Source organism: Vicugna pacos, chromosome 4, assembly GCF_048564905.1.
Source record: "Vicugna pacos chromosome 4, VicPac4, whole genome shotgun sequence".
Classification (NCBI taxonomy): Eukaryota; Metazoa; Chordata; class Mammalia; order Artiodactyla; family Camelidae; genus Vicugna; species Vicugna pacos.
This window is the reverse complement of record NC_132990.1, coordinates 38,220,781-38,239,450: the sequence shown is the minus strand read 5'-3', so window position 1 is coordinate 38,239,450 and position 18,670 is coordinate 38,220,781. Positions and strand designations below refer to the sequence as shown.

The following is an 18,670-nucleotide window of genomic DNA, read 5'->3' as shown; positions in this document are numbered from 1 at the left end:
GTTCAGGGATAAGGAGACCCACCCAAGTCTGTACAGTTACAGAGGAGCCAGTGCTAGCTAAACACTCAAGTTCAGGGCTACATTCAACTACTTGAGAAATATAGTTCCAGTAAAGACGGTGTTGAGTTTGGATTTGGACATGTTGATTTCAAAGTCCCTTTGAAATATCTATGTGAAAATGTCCAGCAGGACAATGGGTATATGAGGTAGAAGCTTAGGAGTAAGATGTAGCTGCCCACATAGATTCAGAAGGCATCTGCATGCAGATGACAATTAAAGTCATTGAGTGGATGGGATCACCAAAGGAGAGTATGTAGATTGATGAAAAGGAGGATCTGGTGATATCCTGGATCCTGGATCCTGGTGATAGCCAATATTTAATGACTGAGCAGAGGAGAAGCAGCCTGCCAAGGAGACCAAAGGAAGGGCCAGAGATAGGAGCAAAACCAGAGAGTGTTATGGAAGCCAAGGGAAGAGTGTGCTTCAGAAGGGTGGAGTGAAAAGAATGCTAAGTACAACTGAGAGGCTAAGGAAGATTCGGACTTGGAAGTGTTCATCCAGTTTATCAAGACAGACATCATTGGCATCATTGGTCAAAGCTGTTTCAGAAGAATGATGAAGTGGCAAGCCACATTTCAGTGGGTTGAAGAGGGAAAAGAAGAAGTGGAGATGGAAGGTAGAAACTACCTTTTAGAGGCTTGGCTTGGATGAGGATCAGGGACATGAGTAGCCAAAAGGAGCCATAATTTGAGGGATTTTTTTTCTTCGAAATGAGAGACTTGAGTTTGCTTGTATGTTCATGGTAGAAATGGAGGTAGGAATGGAGAGGCAATAATTGATGAAATAAGTCCTAGAGTGGCTCTGCAGTGATGGGGCCAAGAGCTGATGGGGAGATGAGCCATCTGTACCCTGGTAACCAGAGGAGAAGAGGAAGGAATATGCAGGCAAAGCATTGGTGGCAGGAAGTTGAAGTTAACTGGTGGTTTATCATTTATCCCTGAAATAATAACAACAATAATAATATCAACACTTTGTAGAGCTTGATAAGTAACAGCATCTGTCTAAGCACTCTGCACAGATAGTCATTACTTCTCATAATGGCACTCAGAAGTTGTTATTTTTAGTATCACTATCATTCTTCCCATTTTACTGATGGTGAAACTAAACACAGTGAGATTAAGTAACTTGCCCAGTGTTACAAAACTAATGAATCATGTAACTGGGATATAAACCTACGCCACCCAGTTCCCAAGATCATATTCTTATCTCTTATTGCAATACTTTGCTTCTCCGTTATAAGAACAGCCATCATTTACGTGAGTTCCTATGTGGATCATTTCCTGAGTTTTATATCTCATTTAATCCTTATGATGCCCCAATGAGGGGGTTATAATCATTATTAATCTCCATTTACAAATAGAGACATTGAGACACAGAAGGTAAATAACCTGCTTAGGGTTACTTGACTGGCAGGTGTGTAAGCACAGGAGTCAGATCACCTGCCGAACGAGGAAGGATGGTGTTTGGGGTAAGACTATGAGGAGAGTGGAAGGTAGCAGTCCTAGCCCTAAGGGAGAACCAGAGCCAGGACTGATCAGACCCCCAGGAGGGAGTATCAGGCAGCTCAGAGGACCCAAGGAGGCTTGAGGTCATGAAATGATGATGCACCAATGAATCCAGAATAGAGGGAAGAAAATATGTTTTGAAGTCTCAAAAAAGATGATAGTAATACACTGTTATATTAGTTATCTATCACAGTATAACAAATTACCTCCCAAAACTTCATAGTTTTAAAAACACATTCGTCGTCTCACAGTTTCTGTGGATCAGAAATTTGTGAGTGGCTTATCTGGGTAGTTCCGGCTCGAGGTCTCTCTCAAGGTCACAGTCAAGGTGTCAGTTGGGGCTACATCCTTGGATGAATGGGGCTGTAGCACTTTCCTCCAAAATGACTCACTCACATGGCTGTTGGTTGGAGTTCCCGCCATGTGGACCTCTCCAGAAGGCTGCCCGATTAACATGGCAGCCAGCTTCCCCCAGAGTAAGAGATCCAAGAGAGAGCTGAGAGGATCCCTTTTATGACCTAGTTTCGAAAGTCACACACCATCACTTCTGCTTTATTCTACTTAGAAATGAGTCACTAAATCCAGGCAGACTAAGGGAAGCTTTTTCAAATAAGTTTTGAACATAGTTTTAAATCACCCCATGGATACATGGTGGTTTCTAAAGCGGGTAACCCCTTTCAGAACTCAAGGGCCTTTCCCATTAGCAGTAAGCCTTGTGTCTGAATGGTACACAGTCCCCCTCAGGACACGGCAGAGGAAGGTGAGCCTCTTCGAGTAGAAAGCCTGAAATTAGGACAGTGCAACTCTTTGCAGCCCATGAGTGGAGGAACGCATTTTCAAAGTGCTACAGAAAGATATAATTGCTCCTCCTGTGGATTTTAGTGAGAGTCACGCAGCTAAAGTATCTGGGCATTCTTTGGAGATGGATCCATGGGTTTGCTGGTTTCTTGTTTGAATTGCTGAGCTGGAAGGCAGCAGCTGGGTTTCAGTATGACCCTGCTTTATACCTGGACTTACAGCTGAGCTGCCTGAATGGGAAATAACAAGCCAGTGTCTCCAGTAGCGCAGGCCTCACTACAGTTTTGAGGATACACAGTATCTTTCTTTCTCTCTCTCTTTTTTTTTTTTTAGTTCATTCTCCCAGTCTCCTTGTTTCTTTATCTCAGACACAGAGGTTGTTTCCCATATCTCTGCAGTATACCCTCATCCCTTACAGAAGCACATGCCTGATCGTAGAAGAACTTTGCCACTCCTTTTGTTTCTCTCTTCTCAAAGCACACACCCCATTTTCCTGCATGCTGCTGCCTTTTCTGATCTCTGTCTACTATACAGTTCTAGAGGACTCATCTGGAAATAATCTGATCAGCTGTCAAAAGGATTTTAATGCCCAGCTGAGCTGGACAAAAATGTCCAGCATTAAAACTAACCATAATATCCTTTATAAATTTAGAATCAGGCAGGATCTTCTGTCTTCCATCTAACCATCTCCTGGTCTGTAAAGGAATTGAAGATCTACATGTGACTTAGAGGGAACAGTGTGGTTAGTGGGACCAAGACTCTTCACTTCTCTGAGCCTCTACAGTTTCGTCTTTAAGATAATCATGAAATTGATTAATTCAGGGGAAAGTATCTATCACAGTGCCTGGCTGACAATAACTGATCAACGAATGCTCATTTTCTTCCTGCCTAAATTATCATCATAGTGAGTACTATTAGGAGGGAAAGAATGACTCAGTGGGCTACTTGTCCCCTACTCTGCTATTGCCTGAGAAAGGCTGATATACACCTCACCAGGCATTAAGTTCTGGGATTGCAGAAGGCCTGTGGCTGATGACACAAAAACCTGACTGAGCTCAATTCAGTTCTGTTCAGGAAGAGTCACAGATATCCAAACTGCCCTTGCATCATAAAAAGCACGACAAAATGGAAGAAACACCAAGACATAAATGAGCTACCTTTTTTTTTGTAACCAACACATCTGGAAGGTCATTGTTCTGTACTAACTTGGAAAAAGCAAACGTGTATTTTAATACAGGCTCTCCAGGCTCCATTTTAGAGGTAGAAAGACTTCAGAATTTCTAGACACATTCTCTTCCTTACAGATGAGAAAACTACCATCCAAAAAATTTCTTTCAGTAAATATATTTTAAAAATTTATTGTGAGATATGACTTAGATGCAAGATTATGTATCTCCTCAAGCCAGCCCAATACTTACCATGTACATTTCCTCGAGAAATTCCGAAGGAGTGTGTGAACGAATGAATGAATGAATTCAAAGACTTGCCCAAGGTCATAAATTCGTAATTAGAGGAATTAGAATTTGAACTCCCATCTCCTGACTTTTCACTAAGTACTCTTGGGTGAGACCAGAACATGCATGAAGGTAGCGAGGAAAAGTCAAGCAGGTGTCCTAGATCAGTTTAAGCCCATCCAGGGATGGATAAATGCAGCACTCTGGCCCCAGCACGTGAAGGATATTTCATTTTTCCAGTGTCTCTAAATCAGTTTTCTCCTGGCAGTGATAATGACCCTACACATGCCTGATATAAAGGACCTCTGCCTCATTAACTACTTGAACAGCTTCCACTACATTCCCTCTTTGTTGCAGAGTCAAGGTACACTGTGACCTTGGAACCAGAACTTTACCAAACAGCCAATACAAACTGGTGTAAAATGGGTGAAGTGAGTGAAAAATGTCTCTTACATACCCTTGAGGGGCAAGAAAAAGAGGCAAAATGTCATTACTTAGAGGCAATGGCCCATGGTACCCAAAGAACCCTAAGTATCTAAAATCCATTTCTAAGCAAATTTCCCTTCTAGGGGTAGACTCCCTTGTAGTTACCAATCATGGAAGATCACTCGATATGTAGGCCTTTCAGGCACCATTCAGCCTTTCTCAACCCAGATTCCTCATCTGAACTACAAAACACAGGAAATAATTTGAGTACATAACCTGGACCATCCTATGTTCTTAGGAGAGAAGGTGGTCCATTACATGCAAGGGCTACTGCAGGGCATTAGGGTTTGACTCTCCCAGGGAACACTGGCTGAGAAATGTGCTAGAGTAACCTGTATACCTACAAGTCATGAACAGGTCACAGTGGTTCTTACTGTGCACTTAGCACATGTGCGTATACACACACCCACACACACACACACTTCCAAAAAAGTCCTCTTTTTATGAGCTCTTAACAGTGTAAGTGAATTCATTACCTCCAGAATTTTATCAGAGGGAAAATTCATTTGTATTCATGAAATACAAAGACATTATTTTTCTCTATTTGAAAAACATAACAGGAAGATCAGCAAATCTTTTGCAGATATGCAGATTGTAACTTGAACAAAAATAGGCCGCTGGTACATTTATTATGAAGAATATTAAGTGGATTTTGTAGGCAAGTTAGACCAAAACACTTTCCTCTGAAGCGTTTGGGAAGTTATTTCCAACTTTTCAGTTAATCAACAAGTATTTTGAGAACATCACCCTCCTGAATAACCTGGGGGGATATGCAAAGAAAAAACACTTTGCATATTTTACCGATTACTGATATTTTTTCTTTACTTATGTTGATTGATTTAAATCCTTGTGTAAAACAAAAGTCAATTACTTGTCTCTCGTTACTTCATTTTGGTCACTAGTTTGCAGTTGGAAAATCAGTTTATAGTTGCTAAAATCAAGCAGAGCTTGAGAAGGAATTCACATTTATAGATTGCCTGTTAAGACCCAGGCATGGTGCCAGGTACTTTGCACATATAATCTCATCTAACCCCCATGAGGTAAGTGGTTTTATCATTTCCCTTTTACAGATTAAAAATATGAGACTCAGATTCACACACCCATTGACAGAGCTGGGATTCAAGCAGATTTCTGTGGCTCAGACCTTCAGAATTGTTCCAAGATTTAGCATAGCTTCCCCCAATGATGACTATAAGATAAATTAGGACATTTTACTTATTTTTCAGGTTTATATCCTCTTATTCAGCAGACAAAAATCTCTGCCAAATATGGCCACCTTTAACCTACCTTCGCATAAGATCAGAAGAAATGAGGAGCAGTTAATATGGAGGAATTAAAGTTCATGAGTGACACTGTAAACTTGACCCTCTTACTGGGACTGATTGAAATGTACAGTATTCCCAAAGAGCTGGTGTGCCATGTTTCACAAGAAAAGAAGGTTAAAACTCAGAAGACTGAAGCACCCATGTCCTTAGAGTCCTGTAGTGGGGGAAACATATATAGAATATAGTCAGGTGATTTAATTATGTTCTTTTATTCTCAGTTGGTGATGAGTACATCAATTTGGCCCAGAGTCGTTTCACTCCTCTGTTCATTTGAAAATGTCACTTTCACTGATGGTCTTTAATTAGGTTCCCAGGAATTAGAAAACATGTCCCATGTCTCAGCTAGAGCAAGTGCCTGGGGTTCACCATCATATATAGTTTAACCTCTAGAAAATCCAGTGTCCCATGCCTCTCACAGAACTGCTGTGGGGTTTCCTCCTTCTTGGCATGGAGCCTTGGGGAGATGCTGTTAGGAAAAGTAATCTAAAGCTTTTTCTTTTGTCCAAAAGTACAATGCAGAGGCACTTTAAGAATAGGAGAAAGTCTTTCTGCTAAGCCTCTTTCAACAAAGCATTAATATTTATTAACTTGCTCTCTGCTGTAGAATGAATGTTTTATGATCAAAAATGAGTAACAACAAAATGGGAATTTTAACCACAAGCGACCTACTCTTCCAGTGATAAAGAACTCAGGATGGGGTTTGCCAACCACTCTCTCTCTGTTTAGGGGGACTTCTCATTCACTCATCTAGACAAGGGAGTAATTGAATCCTGCTCCATGTGATTACTGGAAATAGTCAGTAATCACAAAGTTAGGGGCTTCCTTTATCAATCAGAGCCAGCTAGAAATAAGCTATGAATTAATGTCATATTAATGCCGTGTTAACTAATAGGCACATGTATTGAAAGGACTGAAGGATATTTCAAAAGCTCAGAATTATACATTTTAAATTTAGATTAGATCAATTCCCAAACAATTCAGACAAGAAAGGGTTTTTTTTTTCAATTTTGAACAAAAGCATATCTGTCTCAAGTTTTTTTAAATTAATTCTTTCACTATTTATTGAGTAGATTCTGTTTGCCAGGGACGTAGAAATGCATGGTTTTGAAATCACCATCAAGGTCTAAAATAGGGCTTTTATGAGATCTTTCCAGTTGACAGCTACCTTTACTAAATCGCTTTGTAATTCCTTTAGCAAACTACTCAGTCTTACTACAGCTTTTCATGGTGAGTTATTATATACTTAAGATGAACACGAGCATCTCAGCTCCATAATTAATGTACACACTGCATAAAGGCACAGAAATAAAAACCTGTTAGCATTTATTTCTGTCCTGTCAATTTCAGTGATTCAGTACAGAGATAACTGTATGGGGAACATGTAACAGTGAGTTTGTTGAATGTTCCTTTTCATAGTCTTGCGTGAAATTTCTATGTACATACTTTAAGAGTAGATTTCCAACACATCTCTTGTTTCCATTGTGACTAAGCAGCTTGGGAAAAGGGAATAAACGTTGATTTTAGAATCCGGCAGACCTGGGTATGAATTCTGGTTCTGTGTATAGTAAACTCTTACAAAATCTACTTAACCTGTATTTCTATTTCTTCACCTACAAAATAAACATGATAACATCTACTTGCAGGATTGTTGCAAGGAATATAGATAATGTATATAAAACAGCCAGCTCACAATAGGTTTTGCTTTTCTTTTTACATAAAAAATCTGAAAGGCCACACTAAGAATTGTTCTGTTTTATGTCATGTAATTCACCATGAAATTAAAATAACGCAACAAAAAAATAGACGAGATAAACATTTTGGGCCTGATTTATATTTGTCTCATGAGACTTATTTTACATTCAACATTTCCACTTAAGGTGTCTAATAAGAACAGTGTAGATTTTTAAATAACAGACTTTCAGACTGCCAAACGAGCTTGACAGAAAAGATCACCCTCCTCTCCCAATACCCACCCCTACCATACTCCAGAATCGTGATTGTTCTTCTGTCCCTGTTAGAGTATGGACATGATGGAGAGGAGAAAGAAAGAAACAAAATACCTAAATTTAAAAATTGTTTTGGATTCATCAGCATATAAAACGGTCAGCTTCAAAAAACAATCATTCACATGCCAGTTTTCAAGAACAGTGAAAACACAAGGTCTACTTTCATTATGAATCCAGAAAATAAATAAATACATAGACCTGTAAGTGTAATCTTAGTTTGAATGGAACATTTACTATAAATCTTTTTTTTTTATCAAAAGTCAAAGACAAAGAGAGTTTTTTTTTACATTTTTTATTGATTCATAATCATTTTACAGTGTTGTGTCAAATTCCAGTGTTCAGCACAATTTTTCAGTCATTCATGGACATATACACACTCATTGTCACATTTTTTTCTCTGTGATTTTGATTCTACCCAAAGTAGTGTTAGGAAGAGAATATAGATTATACTTTTGCTGCACCGAAGAGATTACCTTTCTCTTTTTCCTGTATGTCTGGTTCTCCTTTTCATATTTCACTCTCTTTTCTCTGACTTCTGCCCCTTCCTTTTGAAATTCTGCAGGTTGTCCGGCCATATCAGACCATGTCCAATCCCATGAGCAAGCTCACGGTCCTCAACAGCATGCATTCCCACTTCATTCTGGCTGACAATGGGACCACTGGAAAATATGGAGCAGAGGTGAAACTTAGGAGACAACTGGAAAAGCACATTTCACTCCAGAAGATAAACACAAGTAAGTCGATACTGTTCCCACTCGTGCCTCATAGGAAATATGCTGAAAGGGAGTAAACCTGAGCAGATTTTGAACACAGATCATCATTTCTACCGGGCCAGGGGCTTGAATTAGAGGAAGTCAACTAGAGGAGGACAATCAGAGGCATGAGAAGTGATTGCACAATTAATGGACTCAAGCTCAGTTACTATGCATGAAAAAATTCAACCCCATATGAATTTAGAAATGCAGATAAACTTCTCTTTCCAGACTTTTCCTCCATCCTCAGTAGTCTAAGGAGGAAAGGCACCCTGGAGAATTTTTTTCTATTTATTAAACTATGTTTGGTGGTTAAAAAAAAAAGAGAAAATCAGATTTTGATCTTTACATAGATCTGACTGTGCAAAGGCATTTCAAGGGAATTGACATTCTCTCAACTAAAGCATGAAGAGTAACCATCTTGATGAAACTTTAATTCTTTTAATTTTATGTATTATTCATTCATTGTCTCCAGATACACACATATTTAAAAATATGTGTATATTTATGGGTGCCACACAATACATATCCCATGGTTACACTAAAATTATCTCCTAAGTGTTTATGTGTTCTATGCTTTATTTATTATGTACACATTTAGCTATGAAGAGGTAGCATTATAAAAATAGCAGTGCCCCCCAAGTCATTAAATGGCTTGCATTTAATATGATAGAACTATGAAAATAATATACTGTCCCTCCTCACAAAGTAAAATTCGATTTGCTTTCACAAAGTAACACCTGGCTCCATGGCAGGCTCAAGCTTTGTGGTAATTGTATGTTCCATCAGGGGAACTTGGATTTAATTGATTGAGCTTACAAAGCCTGCAGTTCCAAATAACAGAAAATTCTCTTTGGCTATGTAAGTTTTCAGAAGTTCAGTGTCACGTGACTCAACATGTCCAGATGACTTTTCTCATCTCTAGTATTTTCTCTGCACTTGTCCGGATGGATTTTGCTTGCTCTTACCCGCTCTCTCCCAGAACTGGGGTGTCAACCTATTGGACTACAACTTCTCTTTCCTAGACTCTCTTTTCTGGTTCCACCTTTTAGGAACTACTACTATTTAAGCAGTCATTTTTCGTATCTTCATCTTTTTCACAGAGAAGTCTGGAATAATACATTTGGGTATAGGCCTGAAATCAAAAATGTATTAGAAAATTCTCTTCTATCTAAGAATCTTCAACTATCTTTGGAAAGAGAAAACACAGTATTATCCCAAGGTAAACATCTTTTGGGAAAAAAAGAGTAGAAAAGACTAGAAAGTCCATTCAGAAACCAGTGGAGATGAAAAGCAACAAAACCACTATAGCCAATGAGAGATAGGTTTTGTTATACTAGAATTGAACTTTATTACCATATTTGATAGAAAAGGCAAATCTTACATAATTAATAATACCTATGTAGGTTTTTATAGGCTATATAGCATGACTTTTTTTTTATATACAGCAGTTTAAGAATGAGCCTAAATAGGAATAATCTGAGAACTGAAGATAGTGGGAGGAGGGTAGACAAAGAGCAAATGCAGGGTCAAGTTCAGTGCTTAGTAAAGAGACTAAATGCTGCCTAATCTGAACATGATTTTTTTCTCTATATCATAATTAGCAGCAATGTATATTAAAAATAAGTTTTTATCCTCTAATCATTTGAAAAATCTCATTTACTTTTTCATTTCCTTCTTCAAAAGTTGAAGAAACCTAAAATACAACAGTGGAACTCAACTTCATGAGGCTCCAATTTAGTCTCCTGAAGATTAGACCCCCTACCGCTGTATCACAGGAATACTGCTCACCACCTATTACATGTGGGATGACCCTGGGGAAGTCTGAATACACTCATTAAAGTTCCTCCTCAGCACTTTGGGGTGACCTGCATACCATAGTAATCTTTCCACAAGTCTTTTTTCTTGCATAAATGACGTAAACTTCTGAAGAATATTTTCCTTTATTGAGCAAATCCTACTCAGGAGACCTTTAAGCCCTCTCTCATCAACATGCCAGTTACTAATAATGACACATTACAGGCACCAGCACATCGGACTTTTCTCAGCGTTCTGGCATCCCTTATCTCATCTCTCCCCACCCTCCACTCATTCCTGCTGTCAGCAGTCCTCCTGGAAGTATTGTCATTGATTGCCGAAGAACTTCTCTGTTAAGCAGAATCCTTCAGACATGAGTGATTACCTGCTTAGGAGCACTCTTCCACCTGTGATTTTCTAAACCTCAAATTGAACGTGAAAAGCCTCAAACAATCCCCACCATGCCTTTAGTAAACAAATATTTCTTGAACTTCTATTATGTACTAGTCATAGTTAAGGTTTAGAAAAGTAGCAGTAGACAATTCATTGAGCTTAAGTCAAGAGGGGCAAATGGAGAAATAAGTAAGTAAGTAAATGGGTAAATACATGATGTCTGGTACTAAAAGAGCTGTTAGGAAAAATAAAGCAGAGGGAGGCGTGTGTGTGTGTCGTGGGTATGTGTTTCTACATGCACACACACATGTGTGTTAGGAGGATGGCTTAGATTAGATGGGCTGGAGTGGCCTCTTTGAAGATGTGATGTGTAAGCAGAGACCCGAATGAAGTGAGAGCCACCACTGGAAAGGGGTTCTGGGGAGTGTGAGCAGGAACAAAGGCTCTGGTATTTGATGAAGATCATGATCTTTGTAAAGAGTTGGATTTTACTGCAACAGAGTTTTGATCTGGCAAGGTACAGGATCTCCCTAATGGATTAAAACATCACTCTGCTGTTGTGTGCAGAGATCAGACCGAGGTAGGGGGCAAGACTATAAGCAGGGAGATGTTTCAATAGGTTAGTGCTGAAATGTAGGTGAGAGATGACAGTGTTTTGAATAAGGATGTCAGCATTAGAGGTAGTAAAAAGTGGTTATATTCAAATATATATATATTTTTTCTTAATTGATCTTTTTAATGTGGTAAAATATACATAACATAAAATTTACCATTTTAGCCATTTTTAAGTGTACAGTTCAGTGTCATGAAGTACATTTACACTGTGGGTAATCATCACCACTCTCCATCCCAGAACTTTGCATCACTCCATACCAAAACTCTACCCATTAAACACTAACTCCCCTTTACTCCTTTCCTCCAGCCCCTGATAAGCCCCATCCAACTTTATGTCTTTATCAACTTGCCTCTTCTTAGTACCTCATGTAAGTGGAATCATACAATATTGGTCCTAAGATATATTTTGAAGGTAGAGCTCAAGAGGGCTTGCTAATGAATTGGGCCTTCAGGGTAAGGAACAGATACATCAAGGATGCTGCACGGTCACTTACAGACACCAGTGTGTTCTTAAAGGAAGGGGGCTAGTGGGAGCTCCTAGGGAGTAAGGAGTAAATTTTTACACAAAGAGAAAGGAACTGAGGGCTAATCTTGAGGGGATTGGAACAAAGTCCTTGAGCGGGAGGGAGTTGATGAGGTTCAGTGCATAAAGGGAGAACATGCCTTAGGAGAACAGAGGGAGTGCCCTCCAGTATAGTGGGAGGCAGAGCAGAGTACATGGGTGCAGCAAGAGCCAGAAAACTCTTACTCTTTCAATACTGTTGTAAATATATTCTAAACAGTAATTGTTCCTCCTGTCTGAGTAAAGAGTGAAAGGGAGAAAATTTAATATTTCTTCGGGGAGTCAAGCTGTTCTAGTGTCTTGGAGCAATCATTATGAATGCTAGCTAGATTTGCTGAGAACTCTTTTTGGTGGAGGTGTTTGAATTCAGGCTAAATGTGAATTGACCCAGAATATATCTTACAAGTTTAGATTTGGGCCAATATCAGATTTTCTTCTTATAATTTACCATTTTCTTTAAAAAGGAGATTGGAGGAAAGGAACAGAAATGTAGTTCTCTTGGGACTCTATTTGATTAAAGTGTTACTCTTTTGTGTTTGAATTTTATTTTAGGTTTGGCTGAATGCAAAGTTTTATTCAAATTATATTTCTAATTATATTGTGAACATCAACTTTGGTTGTAGGCAATTTCATTATGAGGCAAGAATTTTCTTTGTCATCTTCATACAATAAAGTGAAATCTACATCTGACCAAATCCAGTCTAAGGGACTATGTCCCGCGGAGTCTTTACAGATACACAAATTTGGAGTACTGCTTAATGGGGACGTCTAGGTAGGTTGAGATTTGTGTAACCAGCAATTTTACTATTATCAGGGTTTGCCTGGAAGAGGATTTGATGGTCTGCACTTTCTTTGCCCCAGAGTAATAACTGACATTTGAACGTAGCCTCATCTGATGAAGCCACCAAGAATACTTTTCTCTAAAGTCGCAGGTTAAAATGGGCTTGGCAGTTCTAAGTAAACAAGTAGCAGAAATGATCACAGAATTCATAAAACACAATCAAATTTGGTATTGGAGGATATTGCTATTTAGAGTTCTCTGGGTGGGAGGGGGGAAACCCAGATGTTTTATTATGCAGTCCCTAAGCCAGCACACCTATTCATATGACTGTGTGCATACTCACAGAAACTAACAAAAATAATAATGATAATTATGTCTCCTAGTCGCACAGAATGTTATCCCTGATAAGTTTTTCTTTATTGTAGGAATAGACATTTCCCCTTTCCACTGAGTTATTTGGTACATGAGCCCTATGAACAGGCTAATGTACAGAGTGATGATTCATTGCAGGTAAAGTCATACTAGTTCTAAGAGATTTTATGTTAAAACGATCATCTCTGTGAGTTGATAGTCATCGATTTAAAGCATTTTGCTTCAATGAAATTTCCATAATCAGAAAAAGTACTCATAACTGTATCATTTATATCCTAGTTCCTTTACCACCATTTTTTGGAGATAAATCTTAGACACGACTATGGCAGTTTTCAACTAGGGTGACGCTCCCTTCTAGAGGAGACATTTTAAAGTATCAGGGGGGTTGGTTGACACAATTTCTACTTCTCTGGAATGGCATGAGAGAGGAGGCAGGAATGTGACTATTCTACCTTGTGCAGGACAGTTTCACATGAAGACTTGCCTGGACCAAATGCCAGTCACATCCCTTAGGAAACACTACTTCGAGTATGTTTTTTTGATTTTCTTTTTTTAATTCAAATCTTTCCAATAGCCCACACCTGATTTGGCAGGGCCATAACCTTCGAAGATACTCTGTCCTTATTTAAAGACGTAGAAGTGGCAGCAGTAGTGGGCCAGCACTGAGATTTAAAATATCTAACAACCTGTGAAGACTTTAGTATCCTCAGTCAACAGCATAGGATGGATATCAGCCGTGGCAAGTCCTTCAGATCCTAAATCACTTGCTCTTGGAAAGTTCTTCCTCATATCCAATTTTATTTGTTCTGAATCTGTTCTCTTCTGGGTGAGGAACAAAGTCATCGTCTGTGTTAGAGCTCCCAGTGTATTTGAAAACTGTAAATGGGCTTGATTGACCTTTCTGCCATCATGGCTCTAAGGAAGCTACTTTTCATTTGAAGAGACACACCGACCTGCTTAACAGGCAGAACTGACTCAAGAAGTCAATCAGATCGGAATATCTAGCTCGGCAGCACCCGCTCTTAGCACCACTGCTTTGTATGTTTCAGGCTCAGTGACTCCAGAAATGTGCTCAATGCTGGGCAGCTCTCCTGTCAGAATCTTTTATGCTCGGAGAAATCCTCCAGTCCACAGTTATTAGCTGACTTGGGGGTAGAGGCAGAGGCCTGAAATATGGTTGCTCTACCTGTAAGCCCCTGGAGAGCCTACTCACTAGAATTCATTGAGCAGGGAATATTTTAATAAACCAAGGTTCCAGGAGAATAAAGAGTTCAAAATTGAATACAAAGAGACCTCTAATTTTTCATCTGTAAATTACTGAGACTTATTTTGGAAATAAGAAAGTAGGCAGTAATATAAATCTTGAGTGAATGAATAAATTCATGACATAAAATACCATAAAGCAGTGCTTTTTAAAAATTTACATTTCATTTCTGGTTTATGCCTCTCATTTCCTGGACTGTAACAGTCCCTTTATAAATATTAGTATTTTTCTATTGTTAAATTATGAAGCCAACTTACCCTAGAAATTGACATAGATTAACTAAGGAGTACTATTGTCATCCTTACTATTAAATCCTTACTATTTATCAACAAATTTTCTCTGACTCCAAAACTAATGTTAATGGTATGCACAGTAAGTGCCCAGTAAAGAGTTGTTGATTTGGCATGAAAGAAATTTAAGTGATTTGTTATTATAAGAAATGTGTGCATTTACAATTTCAAAAATATTTTAGCAACAGCAGAATTATTGAAATAAGCAGATAGCTTCCTGGGAGACTGTTTTACAGGATTACAATGATTTATATATGAATAAATCATATATCATAAATACTACATGTATTATTTATTTTGGTTCTTACTATGATTGTTAAGTAAGTCTCATTACTATATCATAAATACTACAGGTATTATTTATTTTTATTATTATTATGATTAAGTAAGTCTCATTTCTTGATATTTATAACAAATATAAAGAGGCCAAGCCTGAGTGTCAACAATAGCACAGAGAGGGAGGCAGATGGCAGAGGAAAGGTCTAAGGTTTGAGTTACATGAGCGTTTTGTTTCCTCGGAGAATTTTCTGTTTTGGAGTAAGTTGGATATCCAAACAGTAAGAGGTTAAAGTTGGCATGAGACCATGGGGTTCCTTGCCCATGGCTGACACTGCAAACCTAGCATGACACTTTTCCCACTGAGTCTTGGTACAGCTTAGAACCATTTTGCATCCATTAAGATGCAGATTCTGCTACTATAGCAATGACTCAAAACGATGGATGCCTAAATGAGGTAGGAGTTTATTCCTTACTCATATGTTATTCTGAACATGAGTCCAGATCTGATGTGGTAGTCTCACAGTCTTAAGGACTCAGTCCTTCTTCTTTCTTTTGCTGTGCCCATCCCTGTTTTCATGGTCCATGGGAGCTCACCATCATATCTACCTTCTGGCCAGAAGGAATCAGGAAAAAGAAGCAGGGGAGAACCATAAGCCTTCCCTTTATAGGCACACTAAGGAAGTCACATACAGTATTTTGGCTCATATCCTGCGAGTCAAGATTTGGTCACATGTTCACTCTTAGCAAAAAGGGGATTCAAAAATCTAATCTTTATCCTGGGCAAAGAGCTAAAATTCTACCACTATGAAGGAAGAGAGGAATGGATATTAGGGCACAGCTAGCAGGGTTTTTTGCCATACCTTTTCAACATAACATTCCAGATGGTTATTAAGAATTAACTGGAGTTGGCTGGACTGGGGGAAGGTGAATAGCTCTGTGGTAGAGCACATGCACAAGGTCCTGGATTCAATCTCCAGCACCTCCGTTTAAAAAAAAAAAGAACCAGCAGGAATTGACACATAAGATAAAACATATCTGCTGTTCATAAATAAGATGCACCTATACCTTCCAGTATGTTCATTGGGGAGCGTTATTCGTAAATAACTCCTGTAGCATATGCTTCATATCTTGCCCTTTCACTTTTCACCTGTGAGTTACTTGGTGCTATGTAATTGACAAGTCTGGCATCGGCTCTGGAAATTGTAATTTCCCCTTGAAATTGGATTGAGACAAGCTGTCTAAATTTATGTACGTTATTTTAGACAATCCTGGTTTAGTAGGTCATCTCAAACAGATCCTCTTAGCTAGCCTCAAAGTAATTATATATGCTGTGCTGTACATAATTTATGTGCATTCCATAGGGGATCCTTAGCTACGTATTTTGTTGCACATCATTTGGTAACATTTTAAATCCCTAAATATTAAAAATAAATAGCGCAGATTCTGTGTTTCTATGACATTATGCTCTTGACATTAATGTTTCAAAGAATAATCTTGGAGAATTCTCATGTGACCCACACATGACTGTAATCGTGGCAACAGGCAACAGAATGGATACTGGTCACCTCTCAAGTACTTCCTGAGAAGGAAAGATTATAATGGGGCCTTGGCCTTGTTGGGGGAAAAAGGACAAGAGACCTGTCTCAGGGGCTAAGAGCAGTTCATCCTCTTACTCTGTTGAAATGTTTGAGGAGACCTGACAAGCAGATGAAGTTGTAAGGGCTATAAAGCCTTCTTATACCAGTTATCCAGTTGGACATTGCTACATTTTAATAACCCCTAAGTGATAACTGATAATTTGGCTAAATACAGCTGAAGGGCTCTCAAAATCTTCTGAATACCAGTGAATATATAATTGAAAGTATTTGCTGACACTGACAGTTATAGAAAGATTGATAGAACTTCTCTCTTAGTAAGTGGTGAATTCACCTTGTCTCATTCACCTTGTTTTAGAGACTGAAATACATGTATCATTATGGATCCACCCTAGTTAGTTTTCTTTTGGTTTTAGCTCATGCTATTCAATAAAACCTAAAAGTTAGAGCTAAAGACAGTTGGGGTTTCCTTTCTATTTTATAAAGCGAACCAAGCCTAGGAGGACCTATTGCCATTACAGATTTAATGAAACCACAGGCAAGCGCTTTGAAAACAAACCTCGCCTTTCCTCTCTGGATGCTCTTTGTGTAGAATAGTTTCTTGGCCTTGTTTCTGCCTTGCTGAGTATCTTTTCCCCTTGTCTTTTTATAATCCCAAATTCTGAGCTATGGTGACTTTTCCTTTCACACAAACTAAGTCTCTGTAGAAGATGAATCCAATGTTTAGAAACCTCATTAGCAAATAATATAAACAAATGGCAAAGCAAAGAAAATATTTGCAACTAGGACAAAGGGCTCATTTCCATAATAAGCAAAGGGCATCCACAAATCCAAAAGAAAAGTCCTGCAAGAAAATGGGCAAAGCGTATCAAAAGGAATATCACAGGAAAGAAAATACAAATGCTCAACCTCATTGAAAATTAAAGAAATGAAAGCTAAGACAACAATGAAATGTTTTTTAACCTCTCAGACTGACAAAAAATTAAGTTAAAAAATATCTAGCATCACTAAGTGTAAATGGAAATAGATACTGGCGGGTGTGCAGATATGGGCAACCTTATTTGGAATATAACTTGTCTACACTTATTAAATTTTAAATGTGTGCCCTTTGGCCCTGTAATTTTACTTCTAGGAATTTATTTTATGCATATGTATTGCAATATTATTTACAATAATAAAAATGGAAATAATTCAAAGATTCATCAGCAAGTGGCTAATTAAATTCTATGCAAACATACAGTGAAATACTCTGAAGTTATTATGAATAATACAGTAGCTGTTTTGGCTCATATGGAAAGATACCAATAGTAATTTTTATGTTATTTTCTTGGGTCAAAGCCTACTGTACAAGAGTACAACTATATGTTTATGATCACATTTATGTTTTTAAAAAATTATATATGTATGCTTATACAACATATGAAAGGACAGGTAAACAATGATTAGTTATAGCTTCTAGGGAGTAGGACTTGAGGTGGGGGAGGTAAGGTGAGAACTGACAGTTTCCACCTAATACCTTTTAAAAAGCTATCAATGTTATTTTTTTTTAACAATGACCAAATACAGCTTTTATCAAACGAAGGGAAAGAGGGAGGGAGATGGAGGAAGAAAGAAAACTGGAAGTAGTCAGAACTCCCTGTGTTGGAGCAGGCTCGCACACAGCTCATTCAACAGCTGTTTCATGTTGAATATTGTCTGTAATGCTCACACTGGAAAAAAAAAAAGATTCCCACTATATTCTTGACTCTACTGTACTCTTAAAATACTTTGTATGGAGCCAAAATACATGTCACAAGGTCTTTAGCTTTTCAAAATGTGGCAAAAATGAGAATTCAAAATATCTGTCATTTAAAATAGACAGTGATCTCTCTCTCCGTCGTACTTCCCCTCGACAGTTCCTCTGTTACTCCGCAAGTATTTGCTTGTGTACCTACCGTGGACAAGCACTGTTGCACGGTAAATAAGACACAGTTGTGGACTTGATGCACTCAGAGTTTTACCAATAAGTTAACAGTCACTAACAATTGAGTGCTGTTCTAAAAACATTACAAGAAATAACTGATTTAATCCCTACAACAACCCTTTGAAGTGAGTGCCATTATTATTCCTGTTGGCCAAAAAGAAAACAGGCACAAAGAGGTCAAGTAGTAGCCCCCAAGGTCAGACTGCTAATAAGTGGCAGACCCAAGAAGCCTGCCTGCTTCCATGCCTCGACCACTGCTCCGCTGCCTCTCACTATGCAAAGGGCCGCATGATACTGCAGTGAGTGTTAAATGCCCTTTAATGAGATGAAGTACAGCAGGAATTCAGACAGAAAGCATTTCTGGATGGCATGT

At 38.5% G+C, this 18,670-nt stretch overlaps 1 protein-coding gene across 23 annotated transcripts in view; it reads left to right on the top strand.

Moving 5' to 3' along the window:
- Nucleotides 1–18,670, top strand: part of TRPM3 (transient receptor potential cation channel subfamily M member 3) — an 846,268-nt gene that overhangs the window by 594,145 nt on the left and 233,453 nt on the right. For all 23 annotated transcript variants that reach the window (XR_012072024.1, XR_012072026.1, XR_012072025.1 and 20 more), the window contains one exon: nucleotides 8,197–8,368. Coding sequence is in view for 6 of the 23 variants with exons in the window: in XM_031677181.2 (XP_031533041.1) it covers nucleotides 8,197–8,368 (172 nt within the window). In the remaining 17 variants the exon portion in view is untranslated. The remainder of the gene's footprint in view (nucleotides 1–8,196; nucleotides 8,369–18,670) is intronic.